General features: G+C 43.5%; 1 protein-coding gene across 1 annotated transcript; it reads left to right on the top strand.

Annotated features, from left to right (window-relative positions):
• Positions 1-1,810: 1,810 nt before the first annotated feature.
• On the top strand, positions 1,811-3,418 carry Pdw03_5397 (metalloprotease; the record flags this gene model as incomplete). The annotated part of the gene is made up of 3 exons (XM_066101048.1): positions 1,811-1,860; positions 1,926-3,138; positions 3,251-3,418. 3 exons carry the CDS (start codon positions 1,811-1,813, stop codon positions 3,416-3,418), a joined length of 1,431 nt encoding a protein of 476 aa, XP_065957988.1.
• Between the last annotated feature and the right edge of the window lie 14,267 nt (positions 3,419-17,685).

Genomic DNA, 17,685 nt, shown 5'->3' with positions numbered 1-17,685 from the left:
CGACCTCCACTTACAGCCCTGTTGCAGACAGACGTCCTGAGATGCCTAGTCATAGTAGTTGTACCATGACGCGCATCCTTCCCGTTCGCATCTTTTTGGGCAGCATAAGGATGCTCAAGGATCGCAGAGCAGTGCTTACACATGACCTTTGGGCTGCCATCGCTGCTATGGGCTACCTGGGTAAAGTGGTCCCAGACATGTGAAAGATGATTTGAGTGCCATGCCACCTTGCCCTTTGATCCATAATCGGGTTGGGTTGTAACCACCACTCTACCCACTCTTGGTGATTCATTCTGTCATACAAGAAGTATAACCTTTTCCGATCGGGTCCGACACGTTCAAATCGTTCAAGATGGGAGAGTAAGGGAGGGTCGTCCGGTCGAAGAAAAGCCGGTACAGATACATCAAAAGTCTGTTGGCTTGTCAATGGCGTAGCTGGGTAATTGGAGGGTATAAGGTAGGATAAGTTATCGTAGTCACCACCGAATTGTGATGATGCAAACTCAGACTGCTGACTTTGGGACATTGTAGAGTTAATAAAACCTATAACAGAAAGGGCTTTTGAGAATGCATAAAGGAGGGTCGATACATTACAAGAAGCTCTACCACCTAGAAGTGTTACTTGACTAGTTAAATCAATAATCAATGGATCAAAATAGAGTGTGATGATAGTAGTACATGATTAGTTGAATTGTTTACAATAAGTGGGGCCGGCTCGAAAAAAGCCCCTGGAGCTCGAAAAAAACCCATAGAGCTCGACCAAAGCTCGTAAAACCCATGAATAGCCCATTCCCGGCCCATTCCCAGCTCGTTGGAACTTGATTTTCCTCAAAATGTTTCAACTGATTAGCCATGAGAAAGTTTTAAATATAGGTAGCTCATCCAAAACTATTAGGACTAGTAATATAAAAGGCTCTTGGAAATGATAAATGTGTAGACTTTCTTTTAATACAAAATTCGAACAAGTTAAGCCACTTGTAATTGATATTGGTCTGATTTTGATACTCGACCATAAAGATACACATAGTTCCTAGTACAGTAGATATATCTCTATAGGTAATACCTCATAAGCGTAGAACATTCCAAGCAAACTGATAGGTACAGTCATAAAGCTTAGTTATAATGCTAATGTATCAAAGACATGTATCTATTCACTAGAATTTCCAAATATTTCCCCTTACTTGTTATGATAATCGAGTAGAATTCCATGTATAAACCAAAACATGGGTAAAAGACGGTCATTTATTTGGGTGATTCAGCCATTTTATGAACGCCAAGACCATGTTTTATGCTACGTCGAGCCCCCCCCCCCCCCTGCGAGCCGGGGTCCGGGTCGAGCTTGAAAAGTTCGACCCCCAGCTCGTTGCGGGTTGGGTTTCGAGCCCGGACCTTGGGCCCAAAGTTGGGCTTTGCGGAAGTCCATATAGGAGATCAAATTAAATTGACGATAATTGGTATGCAGCTTTCACTATGTGGGACGCTCGGCTAAGCCTAATTAATTAGCCCTATGCAGGTCATGTGATTTTAATGGAGGCATGAAATTGAAGCATAATTATGAAGGCATTAAACTAATATGGGGCTGAGCAGAGAAGTACCATGTGGCTAGGTTGGTTGGGGGGCAGTGTTTTTTACCGTGGCGATACCATAATAAATGACACTTAGGCTGAAAACTGGTGCCAAGGAAGTCTTCACCTAATTCGGTTAGACTGCTGTGCCAGCAGTATGTCCCATAATAAAAACCGAGGTTCCTGTCTATGGCCTAGGGGGGCCATATTTGAGGTTTGATATTTAGCATTACCCAATAGAAACCATGCGATCCTTACAGAATCTCACAGCACACGTGAAATTATCACGTGAGCCGTAAGTAAAGGAAAACAAGGACCCCGGCACCTTCGAAAATGCCATTCACAACACTTTGGATTCAGAATGTCCACAGAACTTGACGAGCTGCGGCGCCTTCTTGCAGAGGAGCAACGTCTTCGTGCAGAGGATCGGGAGAGGACATTAAAAACCAGCCTACCCACATTTCTCGATGGTCTCCATAACTACCTCTTCCTCGGTCTTGGAGTTCAGCAGGATAAGACAAAATCCACGCGTGGAGATCCCGTAAATGCGACCAACAAACTCCGCCCCAGAAAACTTAAAGCTTGGGGATCTTTCGCGAAAGAACAAGTGGAAATTTGGCGATTGCTGATGGATTCATCACTTGTGGAAGACAGACTGTTCACTTCCCTTCATACCCTGGAAGAAACGGGAGAAAGCATTCGACGACAGCTCGTCGGCTCCGAACTTGACCTTCACCACTTTCTTCGCCAGACCGTTGAGGACCATGTTTCGAAAATCATCGAAGAGCTCTACAATGATCCAACACTACGACAAGTATTTGGGTTAAGAGGGTCGATCCGTTTTGAAAACCACTCCAATACACTAAGCCCTGAGCGGGAACTTGAGGAGGGAATGCAGAATATCGATATTCGTGGCCGGCGACGTTCATCGCGTTTAGCTGCCCGAGAACAAAGCGCATCAAGCAATACAGCAACGCGTGACCCGAGAACCCCGCCTCCGGCACGAAGCAGTAGGCCTCGTGCTGACCAATTCTGCGTCTATAACATTCCCAGTCAATCATCCGAATCGGTCCATCGCATTGCAGCCTATATAAAGGAGTATAAGTCTCCGCGTAAGGTGAAACTAGGCCACATTTATGGAGGGCTAGAGGATATGGACATTGATAAAGTGGTTGAGCAAGAAAAAAACGAGACCCTAAAAGTTCGGTTCCATCGCGCGATTGCTGGGCTTCTCGTGCAGCCATATGACTATATGATTCGCGCTGGTACGCAAATGGGAGTCCTCAGTACTGGCGAAGCTGATATCTATCTACGAATTGGGGAAGATCCTGGGACGCTTTTGTACCACCTCTCTGTTCCAAAGGGAGATGTTGGGGATTACACTGGCTGGGACCCCCATTCGAGTGGCCCAAATCGTCTGCATTTAACTGCGGTGGGACAGTCTCTTGCTTTCACCCTCCAGGCGCTTAAGTTGCGGCCTCGGAACCAGGCTTGGAGGCAGCAAGCAATCAACTCGTTGCCAAGGTGGAAAGTGGTTGTCGCAGATATTCTGAGCAGTATCCCAGATGCTGAGGTACCGTTCTCCGAATATCGCCCTCCACGGACAAATGGTTTTCTTCGAATGTCTCCGATACAACTACGTCGCAAGCGACACAACCTGATCATGGGTAGTTGCCATTCAATAGACGCACAAGGTAATTCAGACGACGACCAACCTGACCCCCATACGCCGAGTCGCGATCCGCGCATTTATCGCAACATCGAACGGAGGCATCCACCGCCGACCCATCCAACGCATACGCCAGCTACACAAGGATCATCAGCAGAAAACAACCGGCGCTACTGCACGTTAAACTGTCTACGCGGATTGCTCTATGGGGATGAGCTAGATCAGGCTTGCCCCAATTTCCTTGATCATGGCACAACGCGTCATGTCATAAACGCAAAATCTTTCATCAAGCTGTTGCGGCATCAATTGTCTAAGACTGTCAATGCCGATTGTGAAGTACTGGGTATACATGGTTCTTGTGGTGTTCTTTTGAAAGTAACGTTATCCTCGCACGGATACACTGTGCCTGCAAAATGCACCGTCCCAGAGTTCTCGGAACACCTTCGGCACGAAGCTGCTATATACGATAAGCTACGTCCAATCCAAGGCATATACATCCCTTTCTATCTTGGAAGCATCGACTTGGTTCATCCGTATAGCTACGACGGTATCGCAATTCTTAAACATATGATGCTATTGAGTCCGGGTGGACAGCCTCTTGACCTAGCACTCAAGGAAATGACTCAGAATTGCTTAATTGCTAAGATGAAAGAGTCACTCTCAGGGATACACCGTCTGAATGTTCTTCATAAGGATCCAGCCCCGCGAAATTGGTTGTACAATCCAGAAAGCAAAAAGGTGGTCTTTTTTGATTTTGAGATGGCCGAGATCATCGATTTACGACCCATCTTGGGGATAATTTCACCAAATGGCAAACGAAAACTGATACCATATGATGGACTTGATGAGAAGCTGCTTTCGGGTTTTGCGAGAGAAACCAATAAAGCAGTGCAGGAGTTGCGATGTTGGAATAGACAAGTGAGGTTCTAGTGAACGGACTCGCAAGGTGTCCAATAACAGTGCACATTATAAATTTAATTCCAATCATGTCTGAAGTCGTTGGTAACATCCATCTATCCTTATGCCAATCTTTCATATATGGAGTTGAGCTTGATAGGTGCTAGATTAGTACAGTACGTTGCGAAACCGGTGCAACAAGAAAATTCTTAGACACTCTTTCTGGCCCCGCTGCCAAGACCTTAGCGCAGATCGTTTATTAAGGCAACCGTGCTGAGTCGATGACCTCTACAATGATGTATGGCATAGTATCCTCTCCATGTTTACATGTCAGGTAGAGCATTTTTCGAAATCAGTTTCCGCCTTTCAGACCGCCTGTGTAAATTTTGCCTGTATATCACAATACGATCCTACAAGGCCATAAGACTGCCGTACATAGGCCTTGACAAGTCTCGTAGCACCAGTGCTACGGCAGCACTAGGCCTTTGGTTCGGTGCTGCAGTGCTATAGCGGGAGTGCTGCAGCACTATTAACAGTGTAAACACTACTAACCTCGTGATATATACAAGTTACATAGAAAAGCTAGTAATTTTGGGGTATTTTGTTTATAGTAAATAGGGAATCTAGAGAATATCATTTTTAAATTTATTTGATTTTTGGCGCTTTATCTAGTCCTCTTAGTAAATATATACATTATTATCTCTCCGACGCTTCCGTTCCTTATATAGACGCTGGCTATCGCTTTATACAAATCTAACTATTAGGTAATGATTTAGAAGTTCAACGCATTCGGTAAGCGAGCTGGCCATGTAAGCGAGCTGGCCACCCCAACCAAAACGCGTCCATGAATTAGATCTTAGTTAGTTAAACTACCCACCATGCCACCAATTCGTACTCAATCCTCTCGAAATTCAATAGAGCAGGAGGGTAGGATCTTACTAGCTATCCAGGCTTTTAAGAATCAAGAAATCTCTTCAATTCGTGAAGTGGCCCGCCGTTTTAACGTCCCATGATCCACCCTTTCGACCCGCCTAAATGGTATACAACACCACGCGATTTCTCGCGCCAACTCTTATAAATTGACCGATGCTGAAGAGGAATCTCTTAAGAAATGGATCCTCTCTATGGATTCTCATGGATCAGCCCCCCGGCCCTCTAGGGTACAAGAAATGGCATATCTTCTTCTTCAAAAGCGTGGAACTACCCCGGTTCTTTCGGTCGGCGAGAAATAGGTATATAACTTCGTGAAACGGCATCCTCTCCTATCCTCCCGATTCTCGAAACGATATAACTACGAGCGTGCGGAATGCGAAGATCCTAAAATCATTGGGGAGTGGTTTGATTTGGTTCAAAATACAATCTTTCAATTTGGAATCGACCCTGATGATATCTATAACTTTGATGAGACTGGTTTTGCAATGGGATTGACTGTAACTGCGAAGGTTATTACGAGGAGTGAATACTACGGTCGGAGGCCGGTTTTGCAACCTAGAAATCGTGAATGGGTGACGGTGGTTGAATGTCTGGGTGGGCGCTTCCTCCGTGTGTGATTTTTAAAGGCAAAGTCTTTATTGAATCCTGGTTTAACGGTCTCCTGGAGGATTGGCGCTTCGAAGTTAGTCCTAACGGCTGGACTTCTGATGAAATTGGACTTCGCTGGCTAGAGAAGGTCTTATTCCTAGTAATTTGTGTACGAAGGGGGTATACCGGCTTTTGATACTTGACGGCCACGGAAGTCATTTAACACCTCAATTTGACAAAATTTGCGAGCAAACTAAGGTGATACCAATCTGTATGCCAGCGCATTCATCTCATCTTTCACAACCTTTGGATATTGGTTGTTTTGCGGTGTTAAAACGTGCGTACGGTCGGATGGTTGAAACTAAGATGCGGATCGGGATCAACCATATCGACAAACTTGACTTCCTCGAAGTATACTCTCTCGCACGAATTGAAGATTTTAAATCGGAAATCGGAGACTATTAAAAATAGCTTCGGAGGAGCTGGTTTAGTACCATTTGCACCCGACCGAGTGATTTCAAACCTTGATATTCGGCTTCGAACCCTAACCCCCCCAGCCAGCCGGGGGAGTGAAACAAGCCGGAATTTTACCCCAAAAACCCCCTTTACGGAGAAAGAACTACGTCGTCAAGCTTCATCAATCAAAGCTTTACTTCGTACAAGATCTCGAAGCCCACCTAGCCCGTCAAATCGTGCATTAAACCAGCTTGTAAAAGGCTTCCGTCTTACAATTCAAGGTGCTATCTTACTCGCCAAAGAAAACAAGGATTTACGCGCCGCCAACGAGAAGCAGAAGCAAAAGCGTACTAGATCCCGGAGGCAGATACCTACTGAAGAAGACCTCTCAGTTCAAGAAGCTTCTCAATTGATTACTGAGCCGGTGGAATCAATTGAAGCGCCTCCTCCCCCTCCACGACGAAGCCCTTCGCCGGCTTTACAACCACGTACGCGGGCCCCGCCAAAGTGTAGTGGTTGTGGAGAAATAGGACATAAGATTAATAGATGCCTAGCTAGATGGATGATTTTAGTATATTTTATTTAATGGCGTTTTGGTTGAGATAAATGAATTTTAAATTAAGAAGTTGGTTGGGGTGGCCAGCTCGCTTACATGGCCAGCTCGCTTACCGAATACGTTAACTAAGTCTATCTTTAGATTTAGAGTCTCTTTAGCGTTTGACTATTTGCACACCCCTTAGCGTCATTTTTTGCTATCTGCACACCTTTAGTCCTTTTAAGGTATAGCCTTTCTTGGCTAACCGTTTGTCATCATTTGTGTAATTTAATATGGTATCCGCATAGTAAATGACACCCTCATCACGTGATTCTTGGCCACATATAACCCTATACCTAAAAAGGACTAAAGGTGTGCAGATAGCAAAAAATGACGCTAAGGGGTGTGCAAATAGTCAATCTCCTCCTTCATTAGGAACCTCAAGTCGTCCTTCGTAAAGGAGCAGCCTATCTAATAATATCTATCGGGAACTACTCCTATCTCGCACTATCTAACGGAATTCGTCTAACTCTAAGCTCTAGCGGTTAGCTTCCTTTATCCGTTCAACGATCCTAATCGTCTCTATTTCTTCTAAGTGAATAGGAGCTACATAAGTTAGGTAGACTCCCTCTTTAAGATAATCTTTCGGAAGCATCACAAACTATCGTCCATTGTCTACACAAGGAGATTCTTTTCGTGATAGGATATCAGTCATAATATTCTTCGTCCCGGGACTGTATTTAATTATAAAACGGAACTAAGATAGGAATTCACTCCGTCTCGCCTATCGCTAGTTTATTTATCGGGTTGTTATAAAGTACTTAGGTGATTGATGGTTAGTGAGGATCTCGAAACGATCCTTCTAGGATAGACCTTCGAGTTCGGGTCTCTATTCCTATAAAGCACGGACGACTGCGAGGAGCTCTTTATCGCGTACTTTATGGTTTAGTTCTGCGGATTGTATAGTCTTCGAGTAGAACGCTACCGGGTGCTAGAAATCTTCCTTCTCATTATACTAGGAAAGTACTACTCCTAGAACTCTATTAGATATATCTGTCTTAACTTGAGTTCGTCGAACCGGATCGTAGTGCCGGAGAATTAGAGCACTAACTAACTTATTTTTTGCCTACACGCAATTCGCCAACCACTCGAATAGAACATCTTATCTTACTAGCCGATAAAGTGGTTTCGAAATAGCACTATGTCCCTAAATAAATCGTCGGCGGTAGAAGTTATAGAATCCTAAGAACAACTATATTCCTTTCACTATAGTCGGTATCGTCTATGACTACACCACACGAAACTTTTCTAAATCGACGGCTATACTATCGGTGCTCACATTGAATCTAAGGAACCTAGTCTTCTTCACTAAAAATTCGGATTTTGATAGGGCCACTTATAACCATACTTTCTATAGACGACGGAGTACTTCTCTGACCTATCGCTAGTGATCTTCGGCGTTCTCACTGTAGATCAAGATATTATCCACGAAGGCGACTGTATACTCGTCTAACCAATCTGGAAGAACATCATTTATGATTCTCTAGAATGTCGCCGGTCCGTTCGTTAAACCAAATAGTGTCACCTATACTTAAAGGATCTTTATCTCGTAAGAAATGTAGCAAGGTCCTCCGCTCCTAGTGTCAAACGAATCCGCTGGAAGCCTTGCTGGATATTAAGCTTCGTATAGATCTTCGCCTTGCTTATTCGTTGTAATACCTCGCTAATTAACGATAGGGGGTAATAGTCTTTCTTTGTGATTGCGTTCAGTCTCCGGAAATCAACATAGAATCGGAGTCCTCTATTAGATTTTCTTGCTATTGAGATTGGAGACGTATTTAGGACTGCACTTGGTACAATGAATCCTTTCTTAAGACTGTCGAGGATATATTTCTTTGCTACTTTCAATTCTTTAAATAATAGCTTATAGAGAGGGTAACCGTGCAAAGCGCCCAACCACCCATCCTGGGTAGTTGGTGCGCCCCACCAAACGCAAAATTTTCAATTTCTCATTCAAGAAAAATACTATTTACATGTAACCACCATGACTACCTATGTACCAATTTCCACTGTGACTATATATCTCTTGCCACCATTGAAGCTTCATGCTCAGCTTCTAATAAATCCCTTGCTTCCTGGGCCCGTTGTTGGGCTTCCAATTCTTTGGCCTGTTTTGCCTGTAGCCGCTTTAGCTTCTTAGTATCGGCATCCTGTCTTTTTACCATCATCCTATTTGCACATATAGGTGATAGGACACTGCCTTTAGTCCTCAGAAGCGATTTCCCATTTTTTGGTGTATTTGCAGTTGATTTGTGGAACTGAGCCTTCTTCAAAGAGGCCTTTAACAATTCAACCTCTTGGGACAAAAGCGTATTTGCATCTGCACTCCGTCGAATATGCCTCTGAACGCTTTGAGATAGATGATCAGTCTTCTTTAGATCATTGAGAAGCTTAGTATTAAGCTTTTTAACCAGCTCAATTGTATCTGGTGGTGAATTGGTGGCTGAGCTTGTAAAATCGGGGGGGGGGGGGGGGGGATGGCGTAAGAATCCTAAGGGGGGACCCTTCAGCTTCAAGATCTCTTTGGCGTAGAGGTTTAAGAATAACCTCTGGAACTAGGGGCCAGATACCCCTAGATTTAAAAGATGATCTTGTTGTTCTGTTCTTTGGGTAAAAGCTTCATCTCTAGCCGATTGAATGATCCGGAAAAAATCCCGTTTTTTGCTTGCACTTCCACCTCACATAACAATCTCATTATTCATCGTACGAAAATGATGTTTTAGGCTTTGGAATGCTGGGCCATCGAGCGGTTGACAGAGATGTGTTGTGTGGGGTAAAAAGAAATATGGGATGATGTTTTTTGGTGTGCAAAAGTCGATAAATTCGAATGTAAGATGGGAGCCATGGTTATCCATTAAAAGAAGCCTTGGCCTACCCTTTTTTACTAACTTAATAGTAGCTTCATGAAAGGAGAATAGCCATTGAAGGGCGGTTTCATCGTCAATCCAGCCATTAGTAGTAGGCTTAATTCGAAAATCGGTAGTAGTGATATTCTCATACCACTCCTCCATATAGGTATTACCCTTAAATAAAAACCATGGTAGCATCAACCAGCCATCCGCAGAGATACATTCAATACCAGTAATTGATTCCGACTGGCCTCCGGTAGCAATATAACTGGTTGTACGCGAGGTAATAACCTTACATTACGTGCTTTACCTTTGCCAATTCGGTAGCCGGTTTCATCCCAATTGAAGATCTCGTGTGGAAGAAATTGGTGATGCTTCATAACCTGGGTAAGGTTATTAAACCAAAGAAGCAAGGCACCGTAATCCTCACTATCAACCCTCGATTTCTCCTTTGGATATTGGGTGATATAGTTGAATCCAGGGGGTAGTCTTGTGATGAAGCGATAGGCCCAGTTGTGGCCGACAACCCGATCTTCACCAGCCTTCTTTAGAATGGCATTTGCAGCACCCTCAACCATCCCTGCGGTAGGTGATGTAGATTGAACGCAGCTTGTGAGCGCCTTTTCTTGAATTGAATTTAGGGATCTGGTTATTGTGGCACGGTCGGTATAGGACTGACAGCCATGAATCCTAACCCTAAGCCGATGGTATGGTACGTCAAATTCCCGCGCTAGTTGGGCGATGTTAGGCTTGTTAGTCTGGGAGAAGGCTTTGACTGCAAGCTAGATTTGGATTTCCACTTTTTTAGTTCGGTCTGACGTCGTCGTGGTGTGGTGTAAAATAGGTACAAAAGTGATAATAAATTGGAAATTTTGCGTTTGGTGGGAATTTTGCGTTTGGTGGGGCGCACCAACTACCCAGGATGGGTGGTTGGGCGCTTGGCACGGTTAGTATCTAGGTTATACTTCTACTTCGAGAATGATATCATGATCCACACCAGGTCTATAGGGTGGTAGCTCGTCGGATTTCTTCTCACAAAATTGTATAAATTGGCGTGTTAAATGTGATCCAAAACGGTCACATAAAACAAGCCTTTTAATACCAATTGTACGGCCAATTGTCCACTTGTCGAATAGCTGAATCCATTGATATGCTAAAGTATCATTGATATAACCGGTATCGGTTATAGCTAGATACTCATCGCTATCAATAGCGTCAAACCAGCGTAGTAATACCTACCTAGCGCTTAGAACTATAAGCGGCGGGCAGACAAAACCATCTACTGAAACAGCCTCCAAAACTGTAACAGACTCTCGATTAGTAACTGAGCCGTTAAATAGCTTCTTTTTTAGGTGCCTTGTAATGATAAATTGGTCTCGTCCAACACCAATTTGGAAGCCGGTTTCGTCGAAATTGTAGATATCTTGTTGGCAAATCCCATGCTCAGTGATGACTTGCTTGTAGTCTTCAAACCACCTTTCAACCACTGATTTATCAAGTGCAGTAGCTCTTTCGATATCAAGAGCTCGCAGGCGTCGTACATAGCACTCAGGGTGTCTTTTCAGGAAACGTGGTAGCCAGTGGGCACCAATTTGTGGAGCAGGCGTAGTGGGACCGGCATGGTCATTCTCAAGAATTGAATCGGCAGCAATAGCAATTTGGCGTCGATTTATCGATACTCCGACCGAGTAAAAGTAATCAATATAATCACATAAAGTCTGCTCTTGTTCGGGATTGAGCTTCCTACCATTAGGTGCTCGTTGAAAAGGGGATTTTCCACCTTTCCATCGCCGGCGTAGTCGGTGCATAGGCACCGCGAATTCTCGCTCAGTTTTCGTGATATTGGGCTTTATCTGCTCAGATAGAGAATCGAGAGCAAGCTGAAGCTCTTTCTCTATGTCTTTATTGGTTTTGGGCATTCTTGGTGGTGTGGTTGACGATCAAAGTAAAAAAATAAAAAATGTAAAAAAAAACTTGCATTTGGGTGGTGTATTGCAAATGGGTGGCAGACCCTCGCTTCCGAGGGTCTGCAATTTTTGTAAAAAATGTAAGTAAGGGCCGGTTAGTATATTGAGGCAGTTGAAGCGGCTACAATGACTAGATACCGCAAATTTTCAAAGGATGAATTCCTACACTCAAATGGCAAAATTATGCGCAAAACCTTCCGCCTATATACAATTAAGCTTGGATTTAAATTAACTGGCCTTTGGCCTATTAATTCTAAGCTTATTTATTACCTATGAATCAGAGTCGTACGACGCATATGAAAATCTACCCCGGTCAACTACACCATCAACTACCTCACAAAACACCGAGTTTAACACTCTAAAAACCGCCGAAAAAGTGAGAAGGATAAGCCTACGGCTTAATAAATATAACCCTACCACTTAGCGCTTCAAAGAGGGGCTAGCAAAGCTTGTGAAAGGGGCTAAGGCCTAGGCGACATTAGCTGTTCAGCTACAACGAGAATTCGATTCTACACAAGCTATTATGGGGGCACGCCACGCTAGATACGACATATCTCGTCTCGTCATCATTTGCGTATTACCGGTATCATTCATTCATCCCAAGTCAAAGAGATGAAACGAAAAGAGTACAAAAAAAAATTGGATATTCTCTATGGACGATCGTGGTTCAGCTCCACGACCTTCAATGGTGCAAGAAATGGCGAATGTTCTACTTTCGCATCGCGGAATCAACCCATCATCTACAGTCGGCAAAAATTGGGTCACTAATTACATTAAACGATATCCCAATATATCCTCGAGATTCTCCAGACGTTACAATTACGAACGTGCTAAATGTGAATATCCAAAAATCATTGGTGAATGGTTTACACTTGTTCAAAATACGATTCTTCAATACGGCATTGACAACGATGACATTTATAACTTCGATGAGACTGGTTTTGCAATGGGATTAACCGCAACTGCTAAAGTCACTACGAGATCTGAATACTACGGTCGGCTATCACTTTTACAACCTGGAAATCGCGAATGGGTGACTGCAATTGAATGTACAAATGCTTCAGGTTGGGCACTACCTCCATGCATTATTTTTCAAAGGCAAAGTATTCATTGAATCTTGGTTCGACAATCTTCCAAATGATTGGCGCTTTGAAGTCAGTCCTAATGGATGGACCTCTGATGAAATTGGCCTTCGATGGCTTGGAAAACTATTCATTCCATCGACTTATTCACGGACAAAAGATCAACATCGACTTTTGACACTTGACGGACATGGAAATCATTTGACCCCGAAATTCGATGAACTTTGCTAAAAAACAACATCATTCCAATCTGTATGCCTGCACATTCATCTCATCTTTTACAGCCGCCTGATATTGGTTGTTTTGCGGTATTAAAACGCTCTTACGGTCAACTTGTTGAAAAGAAAATGCGTCTTGGCGTCAACCATATCGACAAACTTGATTTTCTTGAAGCATATCTAGTCGCACGACTTGAAGCTTTCAAATCAGAAACTAATCAAAACAGCTTTACAGCTGCTGGTTTAGTTCCTCTTTATCCAGATCGAGTGTTATCTAAGCTCAATATTCAACTTCGAACTCCGAATCCCCCATCTAGTCGAGGTAGTGAATGGGAGCCAAAAACACCGACAAATCACATTCAATTATTGAAACAAGCATCCTCAATCAAAGCATTATTACTTCGTCAAAGATCCCGAAGCCCGCCTAGTCCACTCAATTCAGCGATAAACCAGGGTTTGAAAGCTTGCCAAATGACGATGCAATCAGCAGCGATTCTTGAGAAAGAAGTTCACGATCTACGATCGGAAAACGAGAAAAAGAAGCAGAAAAAAACTCGATCTCGAAAGCAGATACCTGCTACAGAGGGCTTATCAGTTCAGGAAGCTACTGCTTTAATTGTGATTGTGCAACCAGAGGAAGTGATTTAACCTCCCCGCCCCCAGGTCCGCGCGCACAGGGAAGCAACTTTATTACCAAGAACAAGGGCATTACCGAAATGCGGTGCATGTGGAAATCAGGGCCATAGAAGAGATGCATGTCCAGATAGACCTAGAATTTAGCTGATTGAATTTGATGGAGTTTTGGCTGAAATAAATGCGTTTAAAATTAATAGGCTGGGTGGGGTGTCCAGCTCGCTTGGGAATTACGTTACAGAGGATCCTTCTATGGCGTAATCTTCTTTATTATATTCACCAGTATCAACTAGTCTCTGTGGTTCGGGGGTCGGGGTATTCGGGTCGAGGGCAGCGACAATCTCCTACTCAACGGATTCATCTTTAGGCAAATCAGCAACCGGCTGCTTACCACGGTTTGTCGGGTATCTCTTCGATCCGGCCATTCTGATTGGTCGAATATCGGGTTCGGGTTCGAGTCTAGGCTTATACGATGCCAAGGAACGGGAAGTGGGGGAAAGCTGGACCAAGACCAATCACAATGATGGTCTATACAGTCGTACTGCTTTGTTGGAAATAAGAGTGGTACTGTCAGGGTGCGGGCTGGCAAGACGGTATGATGGGAGATGGCTAGTAGGAACAGGTCATAACAGATCAGATTCCAATTGACAGGTACAGGCAGGAGCAGGCTATTATACAATACGTAGCTCGAAGAGCTACAACAGGATCTAGAACTGAAGTTCAGATAAACAGGTCGGAGATCACGTGCCGTGATCTTCCTCTTACTAAGCATCACGGTTCGCACCGTGACAGGTACTTAGTATTGTGTTACCAGCCAGTTCTTTAAGTAAAAGAGTGTATATTAACGAAAATGCTAAGTACAAAGGGGGAAAGAAAAAGAAAGGAAAGAATAGACTTCCGCAAAGCTCGAAAAGCTCGAAAAGCTCGAAAAGCCCGAAACCCGACCCGACTCGACCCTCAAAAGGGTCGGGTTTCGAGCTTTTCGAGCTTTGCGGAAGTCTACAACAGTCTACCCTATAAAGATTCACCACCTCCACAGTGGCGGTACTAGCGTATAAATTAGCATCGTATTTAATATGGTATTTTACAAATTGATACTACATTATTCTTTTAAAAAACAGAGTTCTCAACCTTTCAACTCTCCATTTCTCTCACATACAACATACAACAATTTCTCATATACAATACCACTACTATATACTACACTTAGTATTTAGTAGCACCCCCCTGAGCATCAATAACCGCCTGGCACCGAGCAGGCATACTCTCAATCAGCCCATTCAAGAAATCCTCCGGTACAGCATCCCAAGCATCACGAGCAACCCCTCGGAGTATAGTAGGCGTCATATACTGATCTCCATACTTCTCCTCTATCCAATATTTCATCCAATTCCATACTGATCCAATAGGATTCAAATCCGGTGAAAATACAGGCCACGCCATTATACAAACACCAAGCTCCTCAAAGTATTCAATTGTTTCTTTGGCAGAATACCCAGGCGCATTATCTTGCATAACAGTTGGGTTTCGATCCTTTCGAAGGCGAAAAAAACCCTCCATTAAAGGAGCAATATACGAGATATATAGCCTTCGGTATCAATCCAGCCCCATTCCTTCTCCTAAAAGAGGGACGGGCCTTTTTCAAGGCCTAAAAACGAAGCCCAAAACATCCATCCTCCACATTTCCGGCGTCGAGGTCGAAGGCAGTCAGGGTGCCTTTCTTCATCAGCTCGCTGAGTCACTCGTACCTTTCGGTGGTATTCAGGGGTTACCCAGGTCTCAGCAGTCCAGATTCGACACCAATCATCACGAGTCCAGTTAACGTGAGCTCGTGCCCAAGTGAGGCATCAAGGAGATTCTTCTCCTTTATATCAGGTCGACCAAGCGCGACACACCGGTTATATCCCCTAATAGCTAAGGTTCGTCGAAGTATATCAACAGAGATATTAAGAGATAGAATATTAATTAACTTCTCATACGAAAGCCGGCGATTGATCTCATTTGCAGTGATTAGACTGCGGCATATCCGCTCCAATGGATATCAGATCGATCCTTATATCCGCAATTTGCGGATATTGGATATGAGTTGATATCCACATCCGCACTGCGGATATCCTTGGATATCCGCACTAGCATAACTCTCGCTTACTTTCCCCCTTATAGCCTGTCACATGATCTTAATGCAGCTTACCAATATTTCCTTACCACTGAAATAAACGCATGTTTGGTCCTGACAGAACCAACCCCTTCAATCGACAGTCGGCCCTTTGAAATTTTAGGAAATAGACATGTATCGAAGGTCTCCTTATACAGTATTTGTAGGTGGTGTCGTAGTTTTCTTAGTCCAACGTTTTGTTGTAAAGGTGGCCGTAGATTAACGATTTTGTGGTAAATTACATGTAGAAATATATATTTAACTACTGTTAACTATGATAAACTTCGTAGGAGATAGAACATGGAAAATCAAAACCTTTATTATTGGATAAGTTCGTTCGATTTTAGGCTCAAATAAAAGCTAAGAGTCCCAGCTGTCTACTGATTATTTTCTTAATCCGTTTTGACTACTAGAACTTGAGAAACCAGAGATAAAAGTTCTCAAAATGCGGACTTTGCGAGTTTCGATGTCTTGCGGATATCTTGTGGATATCCACAAAATATCCACAAAATATCCGCAAGATATCCTCAAGATATCCTCCAATTATCCGCACTAATATACAATACAGCCAATCATTTAGGTAAACCATATCGAAAGTAAGTCTAAGTCAGAATATCCTAGTACGTTTACTTTACCCCTGATTCAGGGGCCCTGAAAACCTCTACTAGTTTAGATGTAAGCTTCTCTGTTCTTTTAAGCACCCTACTACACTGTATATTATAATTGTTAACTTCTCAATGTCTCAATCACAGTTCTCATTCACCAATTCGGATGTGGATTTAGCTTCTGATCAGATTTATCCTGACAACTTCTCTGCTTTTTTGGGTATCCAAACACCGGTCCCATCGATATCGCCGACTCGTTTAACTCGTTCAACTTTTGCGCCCTTATCCCTTACTCGTGTTGGACCTCCCCTTCAAAAGCACTGGGTTTTATATCCATCTGATTCTATATGTGATGACATGGAGGACGTACGCAATAAATTCGTTAGTTGGTGGCTTACAACTGAGTATGGATCTCAGTCTGATATTAAGAATACAATTCGATGGGAATCAAAAAGCAAATCGGATATCTGGGACAGCTTCTACCAGGTTGCGAATGACAAAAATGGAAAGCCGAAGGTTATGTGCAAGGCATGTCTCTGTACAATTGGCCATCCAAGATTCCGGCGTGCTGGTTCTTCGCCTATGACAGCGCACCTCAAAACTGGCGCATGTTCAAAAAAAAGTGGCCTAAGAATCGACCAGCTTATCAAAAGAATGGTATGTCAACCAGGGTACTTAACTGGCGTTACTACAGTGGTTAAGTTCTTTACAATTTAGCAGCTAACATTGAGTACTTTAATCTAGCCAGGTACCACTAGTATATCATTTACCCAAGACCGTCTCTCCGATGCTATTCTGAGATTCATTTCGACTGCAAATCTACCCTTTCGAGTGATCGAACACCCCCAATTCCACCGCATGTTAGAGGTTGCTCAACAATCATCCACTAAACTTACAATTCCATCAGCACGAACCATTCGACGTCATCTCGATATAACAATCCAGAATAACCAGAAGGGGATTCTACAGAGGCTTCCAGAGGGGTGTCGGCTATCAATAGCCTTGGATTGCTGGACTTCTCCTTTCCAGCAGGCCTTTATGGCTATCACTGGTTACTTTATCGATCATAACTGGGATTATTGTGAGATTCTTCTAGGCTTTGAGCCTCTTCATGGCTCCCATAATGGTGAAAATCTCAGTAAAACCGTGACCCAGATCCTAACAGAGCATGGTATCTCGGATCGTGTCCTATCAGTGACTACAGACAACGCAACCAACAACAATACTTTGATGCAGAGTGTCCAGGACCACCTTCAGTCTCAGCATTCATCAGATCTCTCAATCTTCCGCGTTCCATGCATCGCGCATGTGATCCAGCTGAGTCTGAATGAGCTTCTTGGGAAGCTTAAGGCAGTGCCAAGCAATAAGGAGATCGAGTTAGAGTGGTCCGAGGAAAAAACCCACTCTTTCCAGAATAAGCGCAATACCTCCGGCAGTATCCAGATCACATATACATTGAAAAAGGTATATCTT

This window comes from Penicillium digitatum, chromosome 6 (genome assembly GCF_016767815.1).
Source record: "Penicillium digitatum chromosome 6, complete sequence".
NCBI classification, from domain to species: domain Eukaryota; kingdom Fungi; phylum Ascomycota; class Eurotiomycetes; order Eurotiales; family Aspergillaceae; genus Penicillium; species Penicillium digitatum.
Note: the sequence above shows the minus strand (reverse complement) of the source record. Positions and strands in the feature narration are given on the sequence as shown.